The 21562-nt window shown below is 45.0% G+C and overlaps 1 protein-coding gene and 1 long non-coding RNA gene across 2 annotated transcripts in view; one reads left to right on the top strand and one right to left on the bottom strand.

The window, feature by feature from the left end:
• The window catches only part of PARM1 (prostate androgen-regulated mucin-like protein 1), a 98226-nt gene extending 76814 nt beyond the window's left edge, over positions 1–21412 (top strand). Inside the window, exons 3-4 of the mRNA XM_067736273.1 lie at positions 5889–5967; positions 17617–21412. Coding sequence (XP_067592374.1) covers positions 5889–5967; positions 17617–17701 — 164 coding nt within the window. The 3' untranslated portion in view covers positions 17702–21412. The remainder of the gene's footprint in view (positions 1–5888; positions 5968–17616) is intronic.
• Positions 2936–8104, bottom strand: LOC137223813 (uncharacterized). Its single transcript, XR_010943076.1, has 3 exons — positions 7776–8104; positions 3484–3626; positions 2936–3223 (listed from the first exon to the last, which is right to left on the bottom strand). It is a non-coding gene; the product is annotated as an uncharacterized lncRNA (long non-coding RNA).
• Positions 21413–21562: the final 150 nt, after the last annotated feature.

The raw sequence follows: 21562 nt of genomic DNA on the forward strand, positions 1-21562 counted from the left end.
TTTTTTTTTTTTTTTGCAGTACACGGGCCTCTCACTGTTGTGGCCTCTCCCGTTGTGGAGCACAGGCTCCGGACGCGCAGGCTCAGCGGCCATGGCTCACGGGCCCAGCTGCTCCACGGCATGTGGGATCTTCCCAGACCGGGGCACGAACCTGTGTCCCGTGCATCAGCAGGTGGACTCTCAACCACTGCGCCACCAGGGAAGTCCCGCAGACACATGCGTTCAAAGAGGAAGAATTCCTCTGAGACAGAATGTTCCTTTCCTCTTGGTGACCTTGACTGAAGAAGCCACCATGCTCTCTGAAGTGGCCACCTGCTCCTATTTTCCGTTTCTTACCTATTCTCTAGACGGGAAAGAGGAAAGGAAAGAGTAAGAACATTGAAAAACAGTCCAGAGGTTTTGTTAAAGACTTCTCAAAATAGATCAGACACACACACACGCATACCCTGGAACTTGGTCAAAGCATTTACACGTGCATTCTAAACAAGCCTGACTGATGAATTCCCAATGAGATGTAGTTCGGAAGTCATCCACAGATAGCAGCAAGACACTCACCTTCTTTTATCATACTGAGAACACCCCACCCTCACTTCCCCTGTCCTCGGCTCTCTCAGAGCGATAACAACTTTTTTAAAGAACCTAGGAAAGCTCTTTCTTTCAGAGGTTGTTCGGGTTCATCCTATCGCATCCTAATATTCTTATTTTTGGATATGATTGGCAAGTATCCTGCCAAAGAGGTCAGATGAAACGTTTCTTTCATGTTTAAAATGGGGAGGGGGAAATCCCTCAATGAGAAGAGTCCCCAGGGGAACATTTGAGGTTTGGGAACATTGCTAAGCCCAGGAAGACAGGAGGACACCTTTAGGACAAGTGACGGGGAGGTAGTCTGGACAGAAGCAGAGTCCCTTCTAGTGTGGAGGACGTCCTGTGTCTGCGAAGGACTAGCCGAAGCGTAGTAAAGAGAGGCAGGTGTTGGGGGCGGCGGAGAGAGCCTGTAAATGATGTCATAGTTTGTTCCAGGACTGCACGGGCACAGAACAGAGTCGAAGCAGGGCAAGTGATGCCCTCCAGGGAAACCCTCTCCCTCGGGTAGTCTGACCAGGTCCAACCAGAAGCGTGGGCTTCTGGGATTTTGTTCTGGTTATGTCAAGGATATTTTCTGACTTTATTCAGACAGAGAGTCCTAAAATAACTCTCCTCCAGCTCAGTCGTCCATGGGGACTCGCAAGCACACACTGGGGCGGTTGGACCGTAGCTGTAGAGTCATAGGAGTAGATGCCGAGGTAGGACCTGGAGCAGGGGTTCCACGATGGACAGGTGGAGAGGCTGCTGCTTGGGGACCTTCTTAGCACAGTGACTGGTCTCAGAAACTGCCAGTTATCTTTTTTATTTTTTTTGCGAGTATTACATTTAATCATTCAACATTTAAAAAAAATAATTTAAATACCCACTATGGGCTAGAGACTCTGCCCAGTGCGGACAGTTCAGGGAGAAGGGGGATGAGATGCAAGATGAATATGATTAGAATCTGTCTGGGGAAGCTCAAAAATACAACACAGAGGGCTTCCCTGGTGGTGCAGTGGTTGAGAGTCCGCCTGCCGGTGCAGGGGACGCGGGTTCGTGCCCCGGTCCGGGAAGATCCCACATGCCACGGAGCGGCTGGGCCCGTGAGCCATGGCCGCTGAGCCTGCGCGTCCGGAGCCTGTGCTCCGCAACGGGAGGGGCCACAACGGTGAGAGGCCCGTGTATCGCAAAAAAAAAAAAAAAAAAAATACAACACAGAGTGTTTAAGAGAAGCAGACACAAAGAGCTGAGAACACACAACAGCACTACAGCTTGCCTGGGGGTGTCAGGAAAGCTTCCCAGAAGGGTTGATCTTTAGTTGTCATAAAGAAAGTGTAGGAGCTGGCCAAGCTGAGAAAAGGGCCAGGGATGTCACCAGTATATTAATGATTAAACATGCAAAACCTAGGATATAGTCCTGGGTTCAAATGACAGCTTCATCATTTAGCAGCTTATAAAACCGGAATCAAGTTCTTCAATCTCTCTGAGCCTTAACTTGCTCGTCCATATAATGGGAATCCTTCTCTTCATCTCATAAAGAGAATTCAGTGAGCTGGGAGCTGTAAAGTTCTTGGCCCAGCGCCAGACGGAAGTAACCACCCACAAGTGTAGAACAGATCATTCTCTAGCCTGTGCTGTATTTTTGTTCTGAGTTGTTATGAAAGTGGGGATATGGCCCCCTGAGAAACGCCGTCAGAGGGACCCAGACTTCAAGGAGGCTTCGGCTCGTGGCTCTTCAACAGCCCTCTGGCCAGGCAGAACGTGTTGGCACGGTGGAATATTCTGGCATCTCGGCTTAGAAAATACATACATTTCCTCCGGTTCTCTCTTAATTTCTTCTGGTTCCAGGGCTTCACAGCGTGAATCACACCCAGTCCGAAACTCACACGTGCCAACAGGGAAGATGAGGAAGACAGAAATGCCAGCCACCTCCCCATCCCCCATCCCCAGGGCACTGCCCACCCAGTGTACACACCTTCCTCATAGGGTAGCGCTTCCCTGCCGTAGCCACACCTTCCTCATCTTTCCTCTCCCTGCCCTGCCTTGAAAGACGAAGTACGAGAAGGGGAATTCCAGTTTACTTTATTTTTTTTCCTTATAAATGGTATTTTAATTTCTGCTATTATAGTAATAACCCATCCTATGACTGACACAAAATGCAGTCATTAATTAATACATTTTTTGAGTTGACTGAATGCTAATGAAAATACAGATAAAAGCAATACCCTGTTGTATTTTTTTTTTTCTTTTTAACATCTTTATCGGAGTATAATTGCTTTACAATGGTGTGTTTCTGCTTTATAACAAAGTGAACATATACATATGTTCCCATATCTCTTCCCTCTTGCGTCTCCCTCCCTCCCACCCTCCTTATCCCAGAGAAAAACAAATACTGTATGCTAACACATATATATGGAATCTAAGGGGAAAAAAAAGGTCATGAAGTATCCAGTTTACTTTAAACAGAACTCCGGGGGAAATGGCATTTGTTTTCACAAGGAGGAAATCAGGCCTTTTGGGTTCCCGCATAAAGTCCTGCTACCCTCGGCTACTGTCAGCTCAGCAAACCCCTCAGATGCTCAAACCGCGATGCCCTGAGGCGTGGAACTTCCCAGCATGAACTTCCCGGCTGCTTCGGAGGGGGGCAGCTGCAGCTGCCCTGGAGGTGAAAGCGAGCTTAGGACACAAGCCCTCCCAGGCTGGGGGCCTGATGAAGCCCTTCTAGTTCCAGAAGACCCTTGCCCCCATGGTGGCACCCTCTGAGAAGAGCTGGTGGGTGGCAGAATCGTTAAGGAGGTGGCCCGAATATTTAAGTACCATCTATTTCACCTCACACGTTTTGGCCTCCTTTGGGGCAATATGAACCCTCAGAAACGCCCGTTCGCTCAGCTGCCCTCAAGGGCCCACGGGGGGAATCACCTGCTAATTCCATCTCTTGTTGCCTGGCTGTCCTTTGTGAACAAGAAGGGTGGCCTTGAAGAGCCCTGTTTGAAGACTGGTCTACACCCAGAGACAGACAGCCATCAGTCACATGGAGAGGAAGCCGGTCATTCTACTACTTTCTGTTTCAAAAAAAAAAAAAAAAAAAACAGCACTTGAGTTGGGGAACTGCCTGTTTTATCTTCAGTAGAGGTGGTGTTTAAATATATCCAGTAAATCGCAGAGTTGGAGGAGATCCAACTGCCTAGAGTTAGGGAAGAAACTTTGAAGGACAAACCTATGATTTCCTAAATTAAATGTATCCTGGGGCAAGAAGGAAGGGTCTTATAGAGAAATCAACTATATTCTTTCTCTCCTCCCATTTTTTTGAAAGGAGGAAATTAAATTTAAAGGTCAGTTTTCAAAGCTCCTAATTGCAATCAGTGTACCTTTTTGAATCTTGAAATACCCCCATCACCTTACCTTGCAGTAATAATCCTCATTTCACAAGCTCTTAAAAGAGCTGTTAAGAGGCTTCAGTGAACTTTGAATTGTTCTAATTTCAGCGCAGTTTGGAGGCTGAGAAGCTGAGTGCAGAGTAGAGGTTATCCATAAGGGGACTGACCTCAAACTTTCTCTACTTGATCCAGTCTTCATATTTGAGTGTTCGGTGCCATAATTCTACCTTGACAGTAGTAAAAAGGAAAGAGAACGGTACTGATAATTATACCAGTCTGGCCCTAAAGGACTCTAGGAGCAAAGAGATGGGCCTGTGAGTGTCCAGAAGTGTGGAAGCTCTAAAATGGTACATTATGGTCGGTCTGTGTAGACACATCAAGTTCTGGTCTTAGTCTCAATGTTAGCAGTACCTCCTTGGCCTTTTAGAAATTACAACCAGCTGGGGCATGCATGTCTCCTGTGGCCTTCTTTCACCCAAACCTTTGCGGGAGTTACCAAAGAGTTAATGAATAGACTCATTTGCTTCTTAGCTCTGCTCTAATTCCTTTGGTGGAAGGGCTAATGAGAAGAACAATATACAAAAGCCATTCATAAGACAGGGGGGAAAAAATAGAAGGAGAAGTGGCAGAATCATCCACAAATAGTAAATCTCCAAAAACGTGGGACAGATCCATCACCTTTGCGATGTAGTTCATGAAAGATGGGCACTGGTCCAGGAAGGTATATCCGGATAGGACTTTAGCTTGGTGCACAGGGCACCTCATTTAATTTTCTTCAAATTATGTGGGCAGGTAGAACAGCTCTTCTTTTCTCTGTCACAGCAGGTGAGTGGTGGATGGGTCCACAGGGTTAAGTAATTAGCCCATAGTCAGACAGCTAATGATAGAAGCACACTTGAATCCGCATATTCAGACTCCAGATCTGATGCTCTTTCCAATGTGTTTAAGAGTCCCATTCATTTGTTGAAGTAAAAAATAATTTCTCAGTGGCCTGAACGAGTAAATGGGATCCCTAGTACCAACTTTAATGCCAAAAAGTCACTTTAACAATGAGGAGACAAAAGCCCAATTGATTCTTGGTATTTCTGGGGTGAAATAAAACTGAAATATATACATTATTAGCCACCAACTCACACAAAAGGAGCATTGTGCCCCAAAGTAGTAATCTCTGGAAGCAGTATGGTTATTCTTACAAGGCTATGTGCTCAAAGGGTTTTTTGGTTTTTGTTTTTTAACTGCCCATTAATAGTTGCCTTTGGAAACAGATTTTAAACTACACAATAAAACCTTCATGTTACTTTATAATTGTACCTGGTTATTTCTACAAACAAAACATAGCGTTACCTACCAGACTTGACCTTATTTTATACACCAAACTTGACTTTATCCTCTACAAAATCAGATTCACCTTTCAGGGCTGAAAACTGGACACATGGCCCAAAGAGGTGTTCTTTTAAAATGCTTTGATTTGATGGCATCATTAAAATTAGTGCATCTCCTACCAAGGTGACCCTTTTGAAGTGGACACTACTGACATAGCGCTGTGGTTCTGTTTTATCAAAAAATCAACAGCATTATTTTGTCATGACCCTTGACTAAGCATCCTAGGTCTTCCAATATTTTGCAAATGCTAGAAAGACAAGCTAAAGCACATGAAAGAAGAAGATAGTACTTCAGGAGATTTTAAATCCACTACCCCTGCAGACGGCAGCAGCAGCAGCAACAGATCGGTGGCATTCTTTAAAAAATGATCAAATATTACTGTGAACTGTTTTCTGAACTCAAGGCCAGCCAAAAGGTCTTCATAAATATTGGCCATTTACCGAACTTAGCCTAGCCTGAGAAGCATTTTGATAACAGGATTAAGCTCCTGGGTTTCGCATTGCAGAATGATCTGGAATGAACACCCTTCCTTCATCTTCTTTCTGTGCCTCTTCTCCTTCCCAGGCAGCATCGCCGCCATTACGGTGACAGTCATTGCTGTGGTGTTGCTGGTGTTCGGAGTTGCAGCCTATCTAAAGATCAGGTAAGACACCACCCTCCTCTTCTTTATAAAGAGTGGAATTCCTTTTTATCAGGCTCTGGGCTGTGAGCTGTTTTGCTGAGTTCTGGTTTCTTCATAAGTATCTCAGCTCTCAGAAATCTTGGCAGGGAAGTGAAAATGGCCAGCATACTGCACCCTGGACAGGAATAGATGGGGCAGTATCTGAAAGTTGGCAAAGCAGAAGAAATCATCCGGACTATACAGCGTGATGATGTAATGGAAGGAGAATGAACCTGGAGTGAGGGGACTGGGGCCTTGGCCCTCTGCCCTTAACTCACATCATCACCCTGAGAAAGCCACATGCCTCCTGAACCTCACTTTGTCTCACCTGTGAAATGGGCGAGATAGGCAGGCTCAATGGTTCCAAAGCACTGATGTTCTGAACACTGATGTGGGAGTGTGTGCCCAGCCTGGAAGGAGGTTCTCACCGCTTCTAGAGCAAAATGTTGAAACTACAAGGAAAGCGTAGTGTTTTCTACAAAATTGGGTCTTTTCCCCCCAAGATTATATCCTTATAATTTGGGTTTTAAAATATCCTTTCTCTTACGAAAAGAATGTGATCACAGATGGTAGTTGAGTTTTTACTTTCTTTAGCCAAAGAGAAAGTTGCAGTACCCTGTGAGTCCTCCACTTCTGTCATCTACCGTCTGTAAAATCAAAACTCTCAAAAACCACGTTACTCACACTGAGTGTCCTTCCAGCTGTAAAATGCCAAAAGGCAAGTGGCTGTCTGGTTCCCCAGTCTGCCCAGTGCCTATAACAGGGACAGGAGGACGCATGCCACCGTGATGAGTACAACTGGTCCCTGACCCCCCAATGCGTTCTCCTCCCAACAGCCAAGCCCATCTTTGTGGAAGCTCCTTCGACCTGTCACTCCCTCCCTCAAACGCCCCCAGTGGCTTTCCCCCTGCCCTTAGAATTAAACTGACCCTCCAGCTTGGCGTGAGTTCCTTCATGGACCCACCCTGCCACGTCTTCTTGCTCATCACACATTTCTCTCCCTGTTAACCACTGAGCTGCAGTCACACTGGCTTTCCATCCAGCTCTTAGAACACACCAGGTACTGTGTCTCTCCAGGCCCTTGGTTCTTGTTGATCCCTCTCCCTGAAATGTTCTTCTTCTAGTTCTTCCTCGTACATGGCTTTCGAGTCACATTCTCCAGGAGACTTCCCTTCCAGTTTGGTGCCTTTGTTATTTATTCTCCTAGTGCCTCAATTAGTTTCATCCTGGCTGTTTTCACTGTACGTGATTTTATTTGGTTTTTTTTATATGCTTGTTTGCTTGTCTTTTGTCTCTTTTCCCCACAAAAATGTAAACTGCCTGAGGACCCAGACTTTATTTGTGAGCACAGGGCTGGCCTAAAGAAGATGCTCGATAAATGGAATAAATGCACAACTGAACGTAAGAACACACAATCACACAGGCACAGTTGTGCACACATGCACACTCTTGACCTTTTCTCATCACAGCTGTGCTTCTCCTTCAAGAGGCGTGTCCTGGTTCCCCACGTGGAGCTCACGTATTTAGTTTCTCATCTCTACACACACATCCCCTCTGCTGCCCCCTCTCATCTCCTCCGGTCACCCCAGCCCAGACCAGCGCCCAGTGGGGAACCCTCCCCTCCCCCTTCCCTTTTATCTCCCTCCATCTTTTGTTCTACACATGAACAAAATCAATCTAATGACTGGTGTCAAGTATGAGAGTGCCTTGTAATATCACCCCTATCTAAGGTACAAAGAACAGGAAAGCCAGGTTTCAAAGAGAAATCGGAATTAAAGTGCTAGCATTACCTGTGTCTAAAAGCCTTTATGAAAGGATCCAGTGGTCTTCAAATTAAAAAAACAATCTTTCCCTTCATTAAGTCTATATTTCCTTGAGCATCAAACAGTTTTATGAATTATAGCTTACTGAATGCTACCCTTTTCCATCTGGCTTAATTACTAGTTTATCACGGTAGATACACTGTATTTTAATTATTAGTTAAATTGGCTTTTATGAACTAGTCTGAGTACCTCATTCCCACTTTGTAACAGAGTTTCTCTTTGTGTCTGGGAGATTCTGGGTGGGGCTCAAAGAAAGGAACTTACAGAGAAATTTTAGAGACATTCTGGAATCACCAGTGGTGAGTTCCAAAGGGCTGTGTCACCGAAAATGCCTCCACAGAGTATGGAACAAAATAGAAACACTTCCCTCTCGCCACACACTTGCCAGAAATGATGTTAAAATAACCTCAGGACTCTTCTTCTTGACTCCAGGCAAGAACTCAACTTCACCACCTGAAGCCTACCACTGATGATAGACAGGCAGACTAGAACAGTGACTAAGAACTCAGACTCCAGGAGCAGGGAGATCTCAGTTCCAATCTCAGCCCTACCACTTTCTAGCAGGTTCTACCATCACCTGGGCATGGAACAGAGCTTCACTATCCCTCACTTCCCTCCTCTGTAAGATGAGGACCGTAATTTTAACTACTTGGTAGCATCGTTGGAAGGATTAATGGATCCTGCTTCCCAAGTACATAGCACTGCCATCATCATCATCATCATCAAAGTGGTCAGCTGGAAGGAACGCCAGTGGGACAGCTGATCAATAGATAGTTACTGAGCACTAGCCATGTGCCAGGAACTCTTCTAAGCAATGGGGTCACATCAGTCATGAGACACAGTTCTGCCATCTCAGAACTTACTGGGTTTGGACAATTTTGTTAGCATGCCATTAAAATTGGTTCTAATGAGTGCTGATTAAAATTGTATAACATTTTACTTAAAAATTTAAAACATTTTTAAATTTAAAAAAATTAAATAAAATTTAATTCTAAAATTTTAAAAATTTTAAATTAAAAAATTTTTTTAATTTAAATTTAAAAAATTAAAAAAGTTCTATTTTTTCTCCAAGCATTCTCAACACTAGATAAATTCAGTGAATGATTAAATTGAACTAGTCGTTGTTTCTCTCCTGTGTAATGTAATTCCTCCCTCTTAATGTAGAAAGGCCCCCATGGTGTAAGTATAAGATTGTTATTTATCTTTGGCACTACAAACTTAAGGATGGATAAAGTGATCAGACCCCTGTTTAGAAACCCCCTAAGGAAAACCTCTTTCTGCTGCTCTGGTAATTATTTTGGAAAAATGATAACATAAGGAGGTTAATAGCTCTCATGCATCTCAAGGCTGTGCTAAAACCCCTTCAAGTGTTATTTTGCCAGATTCTTGGAAAGCCCCACTAATCATTCATCAAAAATACACTTGGCTCAATTGACAACTGTGCATGCGTGTGTGTGTGTGTGTGTGTGTGTGTGTGTGTGTGTGTACCTAAGGTTGAGTTTTGCCTTGGCTGGAAATTTCCTCCATTCCTATTGTCCCACATTTCTGAGAACAATAACATGACAGAGGTATGTTGTCTGTGGTTTTTTTAGCTCACTTGGCTGGAGCAGCAAGTGACTGAAATCACAGCCCATGAGGCAACCATTAGCTTCTGGCCTGCAACCACGCCCTATCACCCCAGGCCCAGCCGATGTCCCGGCAAAGGCAAAAGAAGACCCGCTTGAAAGGGCAGCCTCACCACCAGAAAAAGGGCACTCTAACCTAAGCCGCTTTTGGATGCAATTTATAAAAATGAACTGCCCAGGGCTTCCCTGGTGGCGCAGTGGTTGAGAGTCCGCCTGCTGATGCAGGGGACGCGGGTTCGTGACCCGGTCCGGGAAGATCCCACGTGCTGCGGAGTGGCTGGGCCTGTGAGCCATGGCCGCTGAGCCTGCGCGTCCGGAGCCTGTGCTCCATAACGGGAGAGGCCACAACAGTGAGAGGCCCGTGTATCGCAAAAAAAAAAAAAAAGAATATGGACTCCAGGGCAAGTTCATTAATCACTCTGTGCTCACTTTCCTTGTTTGTAAAATGGGACTAGAATACTAATACCTAACTCTGGCTTGTTATGAGGATTAAACTATGATACAGGTAAACACGCAGTTCCGGGGTTGAAGTGAGGGCCATGGAAGGGCCAACTGCTGTCCTCGTTGTAATTATCATGCGCTTCCTACTTAGGTGCTCAGTAAACTGTAGCCACCAGCAGCCCCGTTCCGTAGGCGTCAGGAATTCAAAGGAGAGAGGAGAGGTGGAGGAGGAGGAAGACGGCACAGAAGCTCCGTTTTCTAATTACCTGTTGACGTGCAGACTTCCATGTTCCATCTTGGCAATTTCAGTTGTGCTTTTTCTAAACGCCTGGGAAGTGGCATCCACATTATACATTCATTAATAGAAGCTATCTGTGAGAAATCTCTATTCCAGGGCAAAAGAAAGCAAAAGCCCCTCCTGCCTCTAGCAGAAGGTTGTCTTTAATTAGTGATGATTGAAGAATGAGGTAAGTCAGTTCTGTTTTGTTTAAGTTGGCTCAAAACTGTTCAGCCACGAGATAATCTCCCGGGCAGGAGACCATATCTGCTATCGCCAGCAACGTGGATGCTGCTATAATTAGGTGTGCTGGTAGCCCAGACAGACAACACGGCTGTTCCCTTCACAAAAATAAATGTGATCTTGATTTGTAGACACAGCAGGGCCTGGCCCTTAAGACATCTTTGTAGAAGTCACCTGTTTTGCTTGAAGTCTTTCTAGTGATGACATTTTCTACAACTGGATTCTTCCTGGTTGTTGTAAGGTTGAAAAACTAGGCCCATAAAGAGCCAGCCATGAAGTCTAAGATCTTCTAGTGTTTGCTAGCTACAGGTTGACCTTTTCCGGTCAGCTTCTGGCGTTCTGTAGGTCTAGTTGACTTGATTCTCTACCTCAGTGATTCTCAAGACTTCAATGTGCATAAGAACCAATGGGCGAGGGCTTCCCTGGTGGCGCGGTGATTAAGAATCCACCTGCCAATGCAGGGGACACGGGTTCGAGCCCTGGCCCGGGAAGATCCTACATGCCGCGGAGCAACTAAGCCCGTGCGCCACAACTACTGAGCCTGCGCTCTAGAGCCCACGAGCCACAACTACTGAGCCCACGTGCCTAGAGCCTGTGCTCCACAACAATAGAAGCCATTGCAATAAGGAGCCCACGCACCACACCAAAGAGTAGCCCCTGCTCGCCACAACTAGAGAAAGCCCCGCACAGCAACGAAGAACCAAAGCAGCCAAAAATAAATAAATAAATTTATTTAAAAAAAAAAAAAGAACCAGTGGACAAGCTTGTTAAAAACACAGTTTCCTGGGTCTCAGCCCCATAAGTTTTGACTCAGTGTGTCAGGGTGGGGCCCATGCAGTGGCAGCTCTCACCAGCTCACGGGTGGTGCCAGTACCGCTGGTCGAAGGATCAGACTTTGAGTAACCCCACTCTACCCTTTCCTCCCAACACTCCAAACACACTTGGCTCTAAAGTTTCCCAGGTATAACGCTCTGCTGTTTCATGCCTTTGTTTTTTTTGAACGTGCTGATCCCTGGCCAGAGGTGTTCGGTTCACCTCTTTCTTATCTGGCTAATTCCAAGTTGTCTAGCTCAAAAGAGATCTTCTCTGGGAAGCTCCCACCCTCACCCTCTCCACAGTGAGTTTCATGCTGCCCATGCCGCCTTCGTACCATTCACTTCCCTGTACTGGAATCATTGCATCCACTGCCAGTCTCCTCCACTAGAAGGTCAGAGAGCCCCTGGCAATACCTGACATATAAGAGTTGCTTTATAGATACTTGCTGGCTGAGTGAATGATTCTGGGTAAGAAAGTTTGGGGTGCGGCAGCAGTGTTGGTTTATTCCAGATCAGGAGAAACTAGGTTTAGAGAAGGGGAAGCGATGGGAATCTGTTAAACCATAGATTTCCCCTAGTTATCTCGTGACTCTGAACTTGTTGACAAATAGGCAGGTGTTCCGACGTGCAGGCCTCTTCTGTGATGAGTGTCTGCCAGTATGATATTAAAATATAAAATAAATGTTACCTGCCCCTTCAAAGTAAAGATGATTATTTAAAGATACTGAATTACGATACTCTAACTGTTGCCACTAACTTGCAGTGGTTAACTGTGGGCAGATAAATTCACCACTAATGGTCACAGATTTCTTAGCTTCAAATTGGTAGTTCACAATGTTAATTTCTTAGTTTTGACTAATGGGCCATGGTTATGTCAGATGTTAACGTCAAGGGAAGTTGGGTGAAGGGCTCATGGGAATTCTTTGTACTCTCTTTGCAATTTTTCTATAAATCTAAAACCATCCCAATATAGAAAGTTTTTTTTAATTATAGGTCAGTAGCTACCACACAGATGTGTTGTTTGCTTCTGCCCCAGAGCCTTTGCACATGCTATTCTCTCTGTCTGTAGGGTCTGCCTCAGGCATCCCCATGGCTCATCCACATCTCCTTTATGTGTCTGCTCAAATGACATCTTCGTGAAACTTTCCCGATCACCATATTCAAAATGACAATCCCCGCTTCCCATATGGAACCCCTCATTACCCTTCCTTGCTTTATTTTCCTCTATAGTACTTATTACCATCTGCCATATTATTTTTCATGTCTTATTTATTGTGTCTTCCCCCATTAGAATGTAAGCCCCCTTAGGACAGGGATTTCTGTCTCTTACTTCACTGAAGCATTCCCCAAATCCCAAAATAAGGCCTGATCAATGATAACTTTTCAATGAATAAACGAAAGGAGCCAGGCAGGGAAATGACAATCAGAAAAAGAAAGCGATCAACGAAAACAAAGGAGCCAGTGACAGCGGCACCAAACTAGCTTTGCTAATGGATGATTAAGAATCTAAGGCCTAATGGCTAATGACCAAGGAGCTGCAAGTTCAGTTGTGTTTTCCCAGCACTAAGCCATATCTTATTCATCTTTATAACTCTCCTTCTTAGCACATAATAAGCACCAGTGATTGAATGGCAAGACCCACTTTACTAGAGAGGAGAGGACTTTGGAAGGAGTAGTAATAAACAGAGTTGGAGACCTGCTGGAGAACCGGGGTGGACCCTTATAAAGGAGAAGGTGTTTTCTAAAATATGTTTGTCTCAACACAGAAAAAAGTTAAACACCTCATTCATTTTCAAAGAGCGTTGAGTTCCATTAAGTATTGATGCTATAGCTATCTTAAAATAGGTACCTTTTCACAGTTGTGGAGAAGGCCTCAAACCATAAATGTCACACCACATTTACCAGTTGTCACCAACAAGGCATCACCAGTTGTGACTGCGGGGAGTGGGGAGTGTTGCTTTGTCAGAGCAAAACCACTTGAGAAGGAAGCAGTGAGGCAAGGGCTTCACAGAAATCATTCCCTATTTTGTCCCCTCAGGTTCTGCTTTTAGCTAACTAAATCATCCGACGCAGTAGAACAATAGTGACAGTAAGCACAGTGTCATTGATTTACAAGGACTGTGGGCCTATACTGAGTGCTTCAAAGCCATGTCATCACACGGGAGAAATTTAGTGGTAGTTCTCTTCCCTCTTCCTATCTTTAAGGTTAAAATGGTGGCTTTGGTCCTTTCTGTTCTTTAATAAGGTATTTTCGCTTTGCCATGGTTATATTGCACAATGCTTTGCCACAGGCCATACTAATCCCCGCTGGTATTGACAAAGTAAACTCAGTGCATTTACTCCGTGTACTGTTTATATGCTACTGGATGTAAGCAGTTATTATCAAGTATTTATAAAAGTACCATCACATTAAGAGCAACGTATCAGACATTCAGAAAATGAGAAGCAAAGTAAGACGTAGTCTGCCCCCAGAAGGTTTACTGTCTAAGGAAGCCAACGCACAGCAAATGGAAAACTTAGCTATGCTGGCTTGCTGGGTGCGGTCTTTATGAAGAAATGGAGTAAATGAAACTGCCTTGACATGACGAGGATGTCATTCATACAGAGGGCTCTTAAGATTGAAATTAAACGCAGCAGCCTTGCAGTACAGAGCCAACAGGCCTTCGTTTTAGTACCACCTCTCCCAGTACGTCACAGTGACAGTCTTCCAGATCCCTTGGGCCGAGCCCCACCTTCTTAATCTTGAGAGTGGGAGGGGTTTTTTGTTTATTTATTTATTTATTTATTTTTGGCTGCGTTGTGTCTTCGTTGCTGTGTGCAGGCTTTTCTCTAGTTGTGGTGAGCGGGGGCTACTCTTTGTTGCGGAGCACGGGCTCTAGGTGCGTGGGCTTCAGTAGTTGTGGCACATGGGCTCAGTAGTTGAGGCTTGCGGGCTCTAGAGCTCAGGCTCAGCAGTTGTAGCACACGGGCTTAGTTGCTCCGCGGCATGTGGGATCTTCCCGGGCCAGGGCTCGAACCTGTGTCCCTTGCATTGGCAGGCGGATTCTCAACCACTGTACCACCAGGGAAGCCCCGAGAGTGGGAGTTTTTTCACCACTTTAGACCTGACAAATGCCAATCTGAAAAATTCCCCCATTTCCATCTAAAACATGCCATGATTTAAGAGGTTCTGACCAAGAGAGATAGTTTAAAGTGATCATTAATGATTCTCTTCTTATCTCACACACACACACTCACACACAAAATGTGTTTGTCTTCCTCTTTCCACAGTATTACAGGATTTATCCAAACCTGGCTTGAATCCCAGCACACCCAATTCTTCTCGTTTAGGCTCATTATTACATTAAAACATGCCCTGGGGCTTCCCTGGTGGCGCAGTGGTTGGGATTCCGCCTGCCGACGCAGGGGACGCGGGTTCGTGCCCCGGTCTGGGAAGATCCCATATGCCGCGGAGCGGCTGGGCCCGTGAGCCATGGCCGCTGAGCCTGCGCGTCTGGATGACTGTGCTCCGCAACGGGAGAGGCCACAACAGTGAGAGGCCCGCATACCGCAAAAAAAAAAAAAAAAAAAAAAAAACATGCCCTGCAGGTTCAGTATACTCCCAAACATGGTTTATCTCTATTTCTTGCTTTGCTTCCCTCATTTATCAGTATTTTGCTCAACTCACAGTCCATTCAAATGAAAAGACAAAGAAAAATGAAGGCTCCATCTTTTTCCTTTATTTTACTAGTGTGTGTGTAGTAGACATCTCTTATAATACAGCAGATTCAGGTATAGCTCTGATCAAATAGTCTTGCCTACAATAACCACGAGCAGTAAGACCTGACGCCCAGAAGATTTTTAATCCTCTAACCCCACTCTTGCATGATAATAATTTTTTTAAGTTATAATATAAGAAGCTGGTTTTATAACTATGCCTGGGGCATAGTTTCAGGAGTTCCTGGAGAAAGTGAGGGAGGCGCACTTTTCACTCAGTATCCTTTTCTATTTGCAGATCTGTCATGCGCTTGTGTAAGTTTCATTATAATAAAAATTAAAAAGCAATATTGGGCAACATTTATTGTGCATTTACTATGTGCCAGGTCTTTTATATGCATGACCTCATTTAATCCACCCACCAATCCTAACGCAATTTTTTTGTTTCTCCGTTTTATAGACGAAGAAACAGGGAGTTAAAAATATATTCAAGGACATACATCTGTAGGCTCAACTGACATTTTATGAGAATCAAATTATATGATAGATATAAAAATGCTGTGAGAAAACACACAGCGGTGAGACAGGGTATCCTATCAATAAAAGAAGGTGCCTATTGGGTCCCTTTTGGCCAGACTTGTCACAGTAAGTCATGCTGAAACTTAGGCCCAGCTCCAGTCTTGTAATCCCTAGGTTTCTACTTGTTCAGTCTATAACTTCCGTTTCTCAACCCTCCTATTAAAGAATTTGATTGGAATTGGAGGTTTTAGGTGTGGGGGAAGTGTTGGCGATGGATGGGCGGGACCTCATTTACCAACACTGCCCTCCCCTATTCCTGCCAATCAGTAAATCAGTGGTGTGTTATTTGTGACCTCTTTCCTTCTTACACCCACAGAAATGAGTGTGGGTCTTCAGGGAAAACAGACTATTTTGTGGAAGTTTCCAGGTGTATAGACTGGGTCAACTGAGCCAGCGCTCGGGACTGAAATCAGAATTTTGAAAGCTAGGAGTCTGAAGTCAGCACGTCAAGCATCTCTTTTCAACTACCTGACAGATGTAAATAATCTTAGAAGAGTGACAGCGCTTATTTTAGCAACAGATAGAAGTATATAGCAAAAGCTTTTTGTGCCTCTCGGGCTGTATTTTCATTTTGTTTAACTTTCATATCTAGCTGAGAAAAAAGTTAGGGGGAGTGGGTATGTTCATCTGTACTATAGATAGCCTACCTGATTTCCAGTGGCGAGGTGTCAAAATTCACAAGCTAGCCTGAACCTCAGAGGCACCAGATGCTCATTTTGTGGTGTTCTCCAAATCTTGTCATTGGTTTTATTCTTAAAATGCCATAATCATTCCAGGAAGCTCCCACCTTGTGAACAGATTGGATGTTCAGGATGTATTTTTTCCTATCACTGTTTCTGCCACAAACATTTATCAAGGACTTACTCCTCTAGGTGCTGGAGATAGAGGCAAGAACAAACAAAACAGGCAAATAATCCGTATGTATAGTCTAATTTGAGGAGAGAGGCAGGCACAAAATAAATACGTAAATTGTATCGCATGTTAGAAGGTGGTGAGTGCTATGAGAAAAATTAAGCAGGGAGTGCTTTGGGCGGGGAGTGGCTAGTTAAATAGAGCTCCTAAGGAAGGCTTCCCTGAGAAGGTGACATTTGGGCAGATGTAAGGAAATGAGGGAATGAGCTATGTGGAGATCTGGAGGACAATTGCTCCAAGCTGAGGGAACAGTAAGTGCAAAGACCCTGAGGCAAGAGTGTGTCAGGCATGAGAGGAGAGAGCAAAGAGGCCAGTGTGGTTGGAACCGAGCAAAAGGCACTGGCATAGTAGCTGATTTGCTCAGAAAAGTGACAGGAGCCAGACCCTGCAGGGCTTTGCAAACCATCGTAGTGACTTTGGCTTTGACTCTGTGTGGGATGACGGGCCACTTAAAGGCTTCACACGGAAGAGTGCTAAGCATCTGATTTCAGTTTCTTTTTGAAATAACATTAATCGTGGAACAGGTTGCCAGAATGAGCCAGCAAAGCCGGATAAACCCATATTGCCGTTGAGCTAAGGTGCTAAGCAGACTCCAGGGAGCTGAGCTCAGAGAACTGGCTTCAGATCCCGGAGGTGAGGGTTCGACTCATAGCTCAGTTGGGTGACTTTGGGCATGTCAGTTAACATCTCTGAGCCCCATTTTCCTCATCGGAGAAATAAGGATGAACAATACCTGGCCCATGGTTTTATTCTGAGGATCAAGTGAACACGGAACATAGAAGAACTTTGTAGCTTATAAAACATTATATAAAGGTCAGGAGGGCGTGGTGAGAGCAACAGCGGTTCTGGTTGTGTCGTTATCATTTCAGGGAAAATGAAGTCCAGGACCTAAGCCAAAATGCCAGGAACGCAACCTTCCCTTTCCCATTACTTCTTATTAAATAGCCATGGAAAAGGGGCCTCTTCCTCCTCCAGCATTGGAGGTCAAGGAGAGAGACAAGGACCCAGCTGATCTCGACAGAAGGCGCCAGTTGGGCTCCCAGTGGATCAGTCATAACTTACAAGGTGTCTGCGGACTGGGGCCGCCCGGCTTGGTGCGTCTGCTACCGAGGGGTGTCCTAGTGAAGAATTGTGTCTCCGGTTCAGGCCCCAGGGCACGGGGCTGTCCACAGACGGGCAACTTCTCCAAATAACCACACCCCTCTTCTCCTTCCCACCAGGCATTCCTCCTACGGAAGGCTCTTGGATGACCACGACTACGGGTCCTGGGGAAACTACAACAATCCTCTGTACGACGACTCCTAACCAAGGAAGGTGGCCTGAGATGAGGAGTAACTGTCTTTATTTATCAGTGCTTATCCAGTAGAATTAATAACAAGTACCTGATGTGCATTGAGCGACCATCCTAAGCCCTGTTTTGTTGGTTTGGTTGTTTTGTTTTCCTCCCTCTCCTCTGGCTGCTACAACTTCCCCTTTCTGGTACCAAAAAAAAAAAGAAAGAAAGAAAATTATTTAAAAGTGAGTGGAGTCTGACATGCAGCTGACATGGGCCAACCCTACGCCATCCAGGCCGGACGCCACGGTGGAGGTGTCTGTACCCAGCGCAGGTCCCACTGCGAGAAGAAACAGGAAGAGGGATCAAGTTGTGTCGTCAAGGGTTCCTTTTAGGGGAACTTTCAGTGTGTGGTATTTCTTAAACTTTTCTTTAGGAGATTACATTCAGTCTCAATGAGGGGAAAGGCGATGAGTGCTGGGAGGAGTTTGCCCTGCAGGTAAGGAAGCAGGGGTTTCTCAGATTCCTTTTTAATCTCAATTTATCTGGTTGTGTCCCACAGGACACCTGCTCGGCTCTGCTAGCTGGATGCCAGTTTCTTAGCTGCCTAATTAAGGAAAGAGGAACCTAGGAGGTGCCCTGGGGGAGGCCAGCTGGCCGAGGGGCAGAGTAGCAGGCTGCTGTCAGATCTCAGCCTGCCTGCTACCTGGCCTCCCCTCCAGGACACCTGTCTCTGCTGAGGATGCCCGTTCTAGTCAACCGCAGCTGGGACCCCAGCCCACAAGCTTTCAGCGGTTCCACAGGAGAAGGCTGTGAGATGAGTTTAGCTGTAGAAAAGAAAGGGAGAGACGTGTGAAGTGAGTGTGCAATGGGGGCGTTGAGGAGGGTGGGAGGGAAGGGGCGTGTAACATACAGCGCGTACCTCATTAGGGAAGGTAAGAGCTGCCCTCAGTAACTGTCAGAGACATCCACTGCCTGAAGGAGCCTGTAGACGCCTTGCTTTCTACCCCCAAAGCAACTGATTCACTGCCTTACTGTCTGTTCGATAAAGGCTGCAAACTGGTTGTTCCTGTTGTTGTTCTTGTTGCTGTTAATTTTTTAAAGGCACTAGTTTGTCTGCAGTTGCTCAGTGAGGCTTTTCCGTACAGACACAGTGATTAATCCGTTCATTTTTCCCAAATGTTTACCTTACTAATTCTGCTGTTTGATAAATGGACACCCCTGGGTACCTAGTTTTCAAATCCTGCATCACGAGTTTTGAGAAAGAGCTGATCATCTTTGTGGGCATCCGTTTCCAGCAGTGCTTCTCAGCAGCAGGTAATTTTGCTTCCCCTCCCCCATCCAGGGAACATTTGAAAATGCCTGGTGATACTTTCTGAGTGTCACAATCTGGGGGTGCTACCACTGGGTAGAGGCCATGGAGGCACTAAACATCCCACGATGTACAGAACAGCCTATCCCAACTAAGAGTTACCTGGCCCCAAAGGTCAATAGTGCCCGAGTGTGAGAAACCCTAATTTATTGTGATGCTCATTGCGACAAAACAAGACGCCCCAGGTTAGGGATAGTTTTTACTTTTACCTAAATGAAACGATTCATTCAATTTTTATCTCAAAAGTATTTAGTGTCGGCGGATGGGTTGTTTTTGCTATGCATGGTTGCCTTTTTATTTCTGTGTGTTTTCTAGATAGCTGTATTTCATGGCTCTAACCCTGTCCTCCTGAAACACCTGTGTATTAGCAGCCAGCATTTTAGTCCTGATTTCATAGCGTAGAAAATATACATTGGGTTCTGTTTCAGAATGTGTCATGGTATCCTATGCTATCATAAAGAACTTGAAACTGCATCATATTTTATTTCTAAACTTGGACCTGCTGCCATGACTCTGTTTAGTTTCCAGAAACTTGACCCTCAACTCCTCCTGTCACTCACTGTGGCCCAGCAAAAGTACTGACATGAAAACAGCCGCTACCGTGCTGGGCTAAACTTCTCTGGTGGCAGAGACGTTAGGGCCGGTGACACTTTCCATGATGTGCCAATCCCCCGCTCTGAAAGAAATTGGACAAAGAAAGTGGACATTCTCAGAAAAATGGCCAGGAATGACCAAGGGTACCCCTTCTGACCATGCTTGGCCTGAGTAATGATCCCTCTTTCCTACCCTCACCCCCTTTATAGGCTTTCAGTTTGGCAAAGGACAATTCAACAACGACAGGACATTCCATATGTTTTTTTCCTCCCTCGGCCACAGATGTGTTGACAAAACGTCCATGAAGCACCTTTGGAGAGGTGGTCTTCTGGGTGTTGCTCAGTCATAAATACTGGGTGAGAGGGACCAGCCTCTTCCCAGGGAATCCTGACTCAGCTAGCATCTTTCCCTACCAAGGCTGCTGTTGTACAAGAGCGCTTGATGGGTTGGTTGCTCTTATTAATTTCTGGATCCTTAGGGTAAAGAGAGGGATCTGGACCTACAGCAGACGCGTTCAGCAAGGCGACAGCTTCCCATAAACTAACACTCCTTGTTATGTTAGTGTAAAATACCGATGGGTTGAACCTTATTTTGCCAAGTGCATTTTTCTGTTTTTGAGTTGGCCAAAAATGTTAACAACTGCATTCAACAAATATGGCTTAGCACACTCACACTCACACACACACCCCTGAAATATATGCCAATAACTGACGTCCTTTACCTCAGGGAGCGAGTCTGTTCAGGCCTACTTAAGGGAAATGGTTCCAGCTGGTCTAAAACAACCATGTACTCTCCAGGGACCGGACTAGTCATAATGCATTAGAGAGAATGTCAGAGCAGGAGAGAGGCCAGCAGCCTCTTAGGTCACAGATTGCAAATGACAGAGTGGGGTTCAAATTTGTTTTCTTTTACCGTGGCCCCAATGAAGTCTCCTGCCCTCCCTGGACGTCTGTGTCTTCATTTCTTAGTCGGGCGTGATGCTGTCCTATGGACCTCACCCCATGCTACCTCACAAATGTGTTGTGAGGATTAATGAAATCATGTCTACAGTGTTTTCAATTTCTGGAGAAAAATATTTATAGACATTTTAAGTATTACATAAATGTATACGTGATCTCAGTTTCTTGTTTGATGTGTTGTTTTTACTTAAATCTATGAAACGACAGCTGTATAGTAACTAGATACAGACAGCTGTTACAACTCCAAGCTAACCCCCAGTGCCGCCGCCTGACTCCTGGGACCGTGAAGGATGGTTTCCATCCCTGAATGAAAGGATGGCCCAGGACATAGGTCTCACAGACTATTGAGTTAGGGTAACACATATGGATACCTGAACGCTAACAGCAGTAGACCTGGCCTTTACCATCCCAAAGTTTTCTGAGTTCTTTGTGGAGTTGATTTTGGTTTACTGTCATCTGTTTGCCCTTTATCTTGCTTGCAAGGGTGCATGGTTCAATCCCTTGCATCTGGGAAATGAATTTTGCAATTGGGCCAGATGCTAATTTGCACGTTGATTCACCTTCTTTGCCTTTTCTCTCTTTTTGGCAAATGAATGTACCATTTCAACTTTGATTTTAAAGTGCTAGTTGATATTGGTAATAGTGCTAACCAAGAGACCAATGCCAGATTGCTTTTTTGGGGTGAGTTAGCCAACGTCATTTCAAGATGGAAAAACTTGCAACTTCTTTGATATTTGATCTCATTGTATCTACATTTGTTGTAAGACGTATTGCATACTAATGATAATTATATCAATTAAAGTTCTTAAAAGCTTGCATCTGACAGTGTTGATTCCCATTTTGATATGTTTTGTTATTCAAGCCGTTCGGTTACTATGCTCAGTACTGCTCAGATTAAGTAGTCCTGCCTTGTTCTTAGAGAAAATTTATCCCACATCAATAAATAATACTTTCTGCAGAGTGGGAAG

The sequence above is a fragment of the Pseudorca crassidens genome, chromosome 4 (genome assembly GCF_039906515.1).
Source record: "Pseudorca crassidens isolate mPseCra1 chromosome 4, mPseCra1.hap1, whole genome shotgun sequence".
NCBI lineage: Eukaryota > Metazoa > Chordata > Mammalia > Artiodactyla > Delphinidae > Pseudorca > Pseudorca crassidens.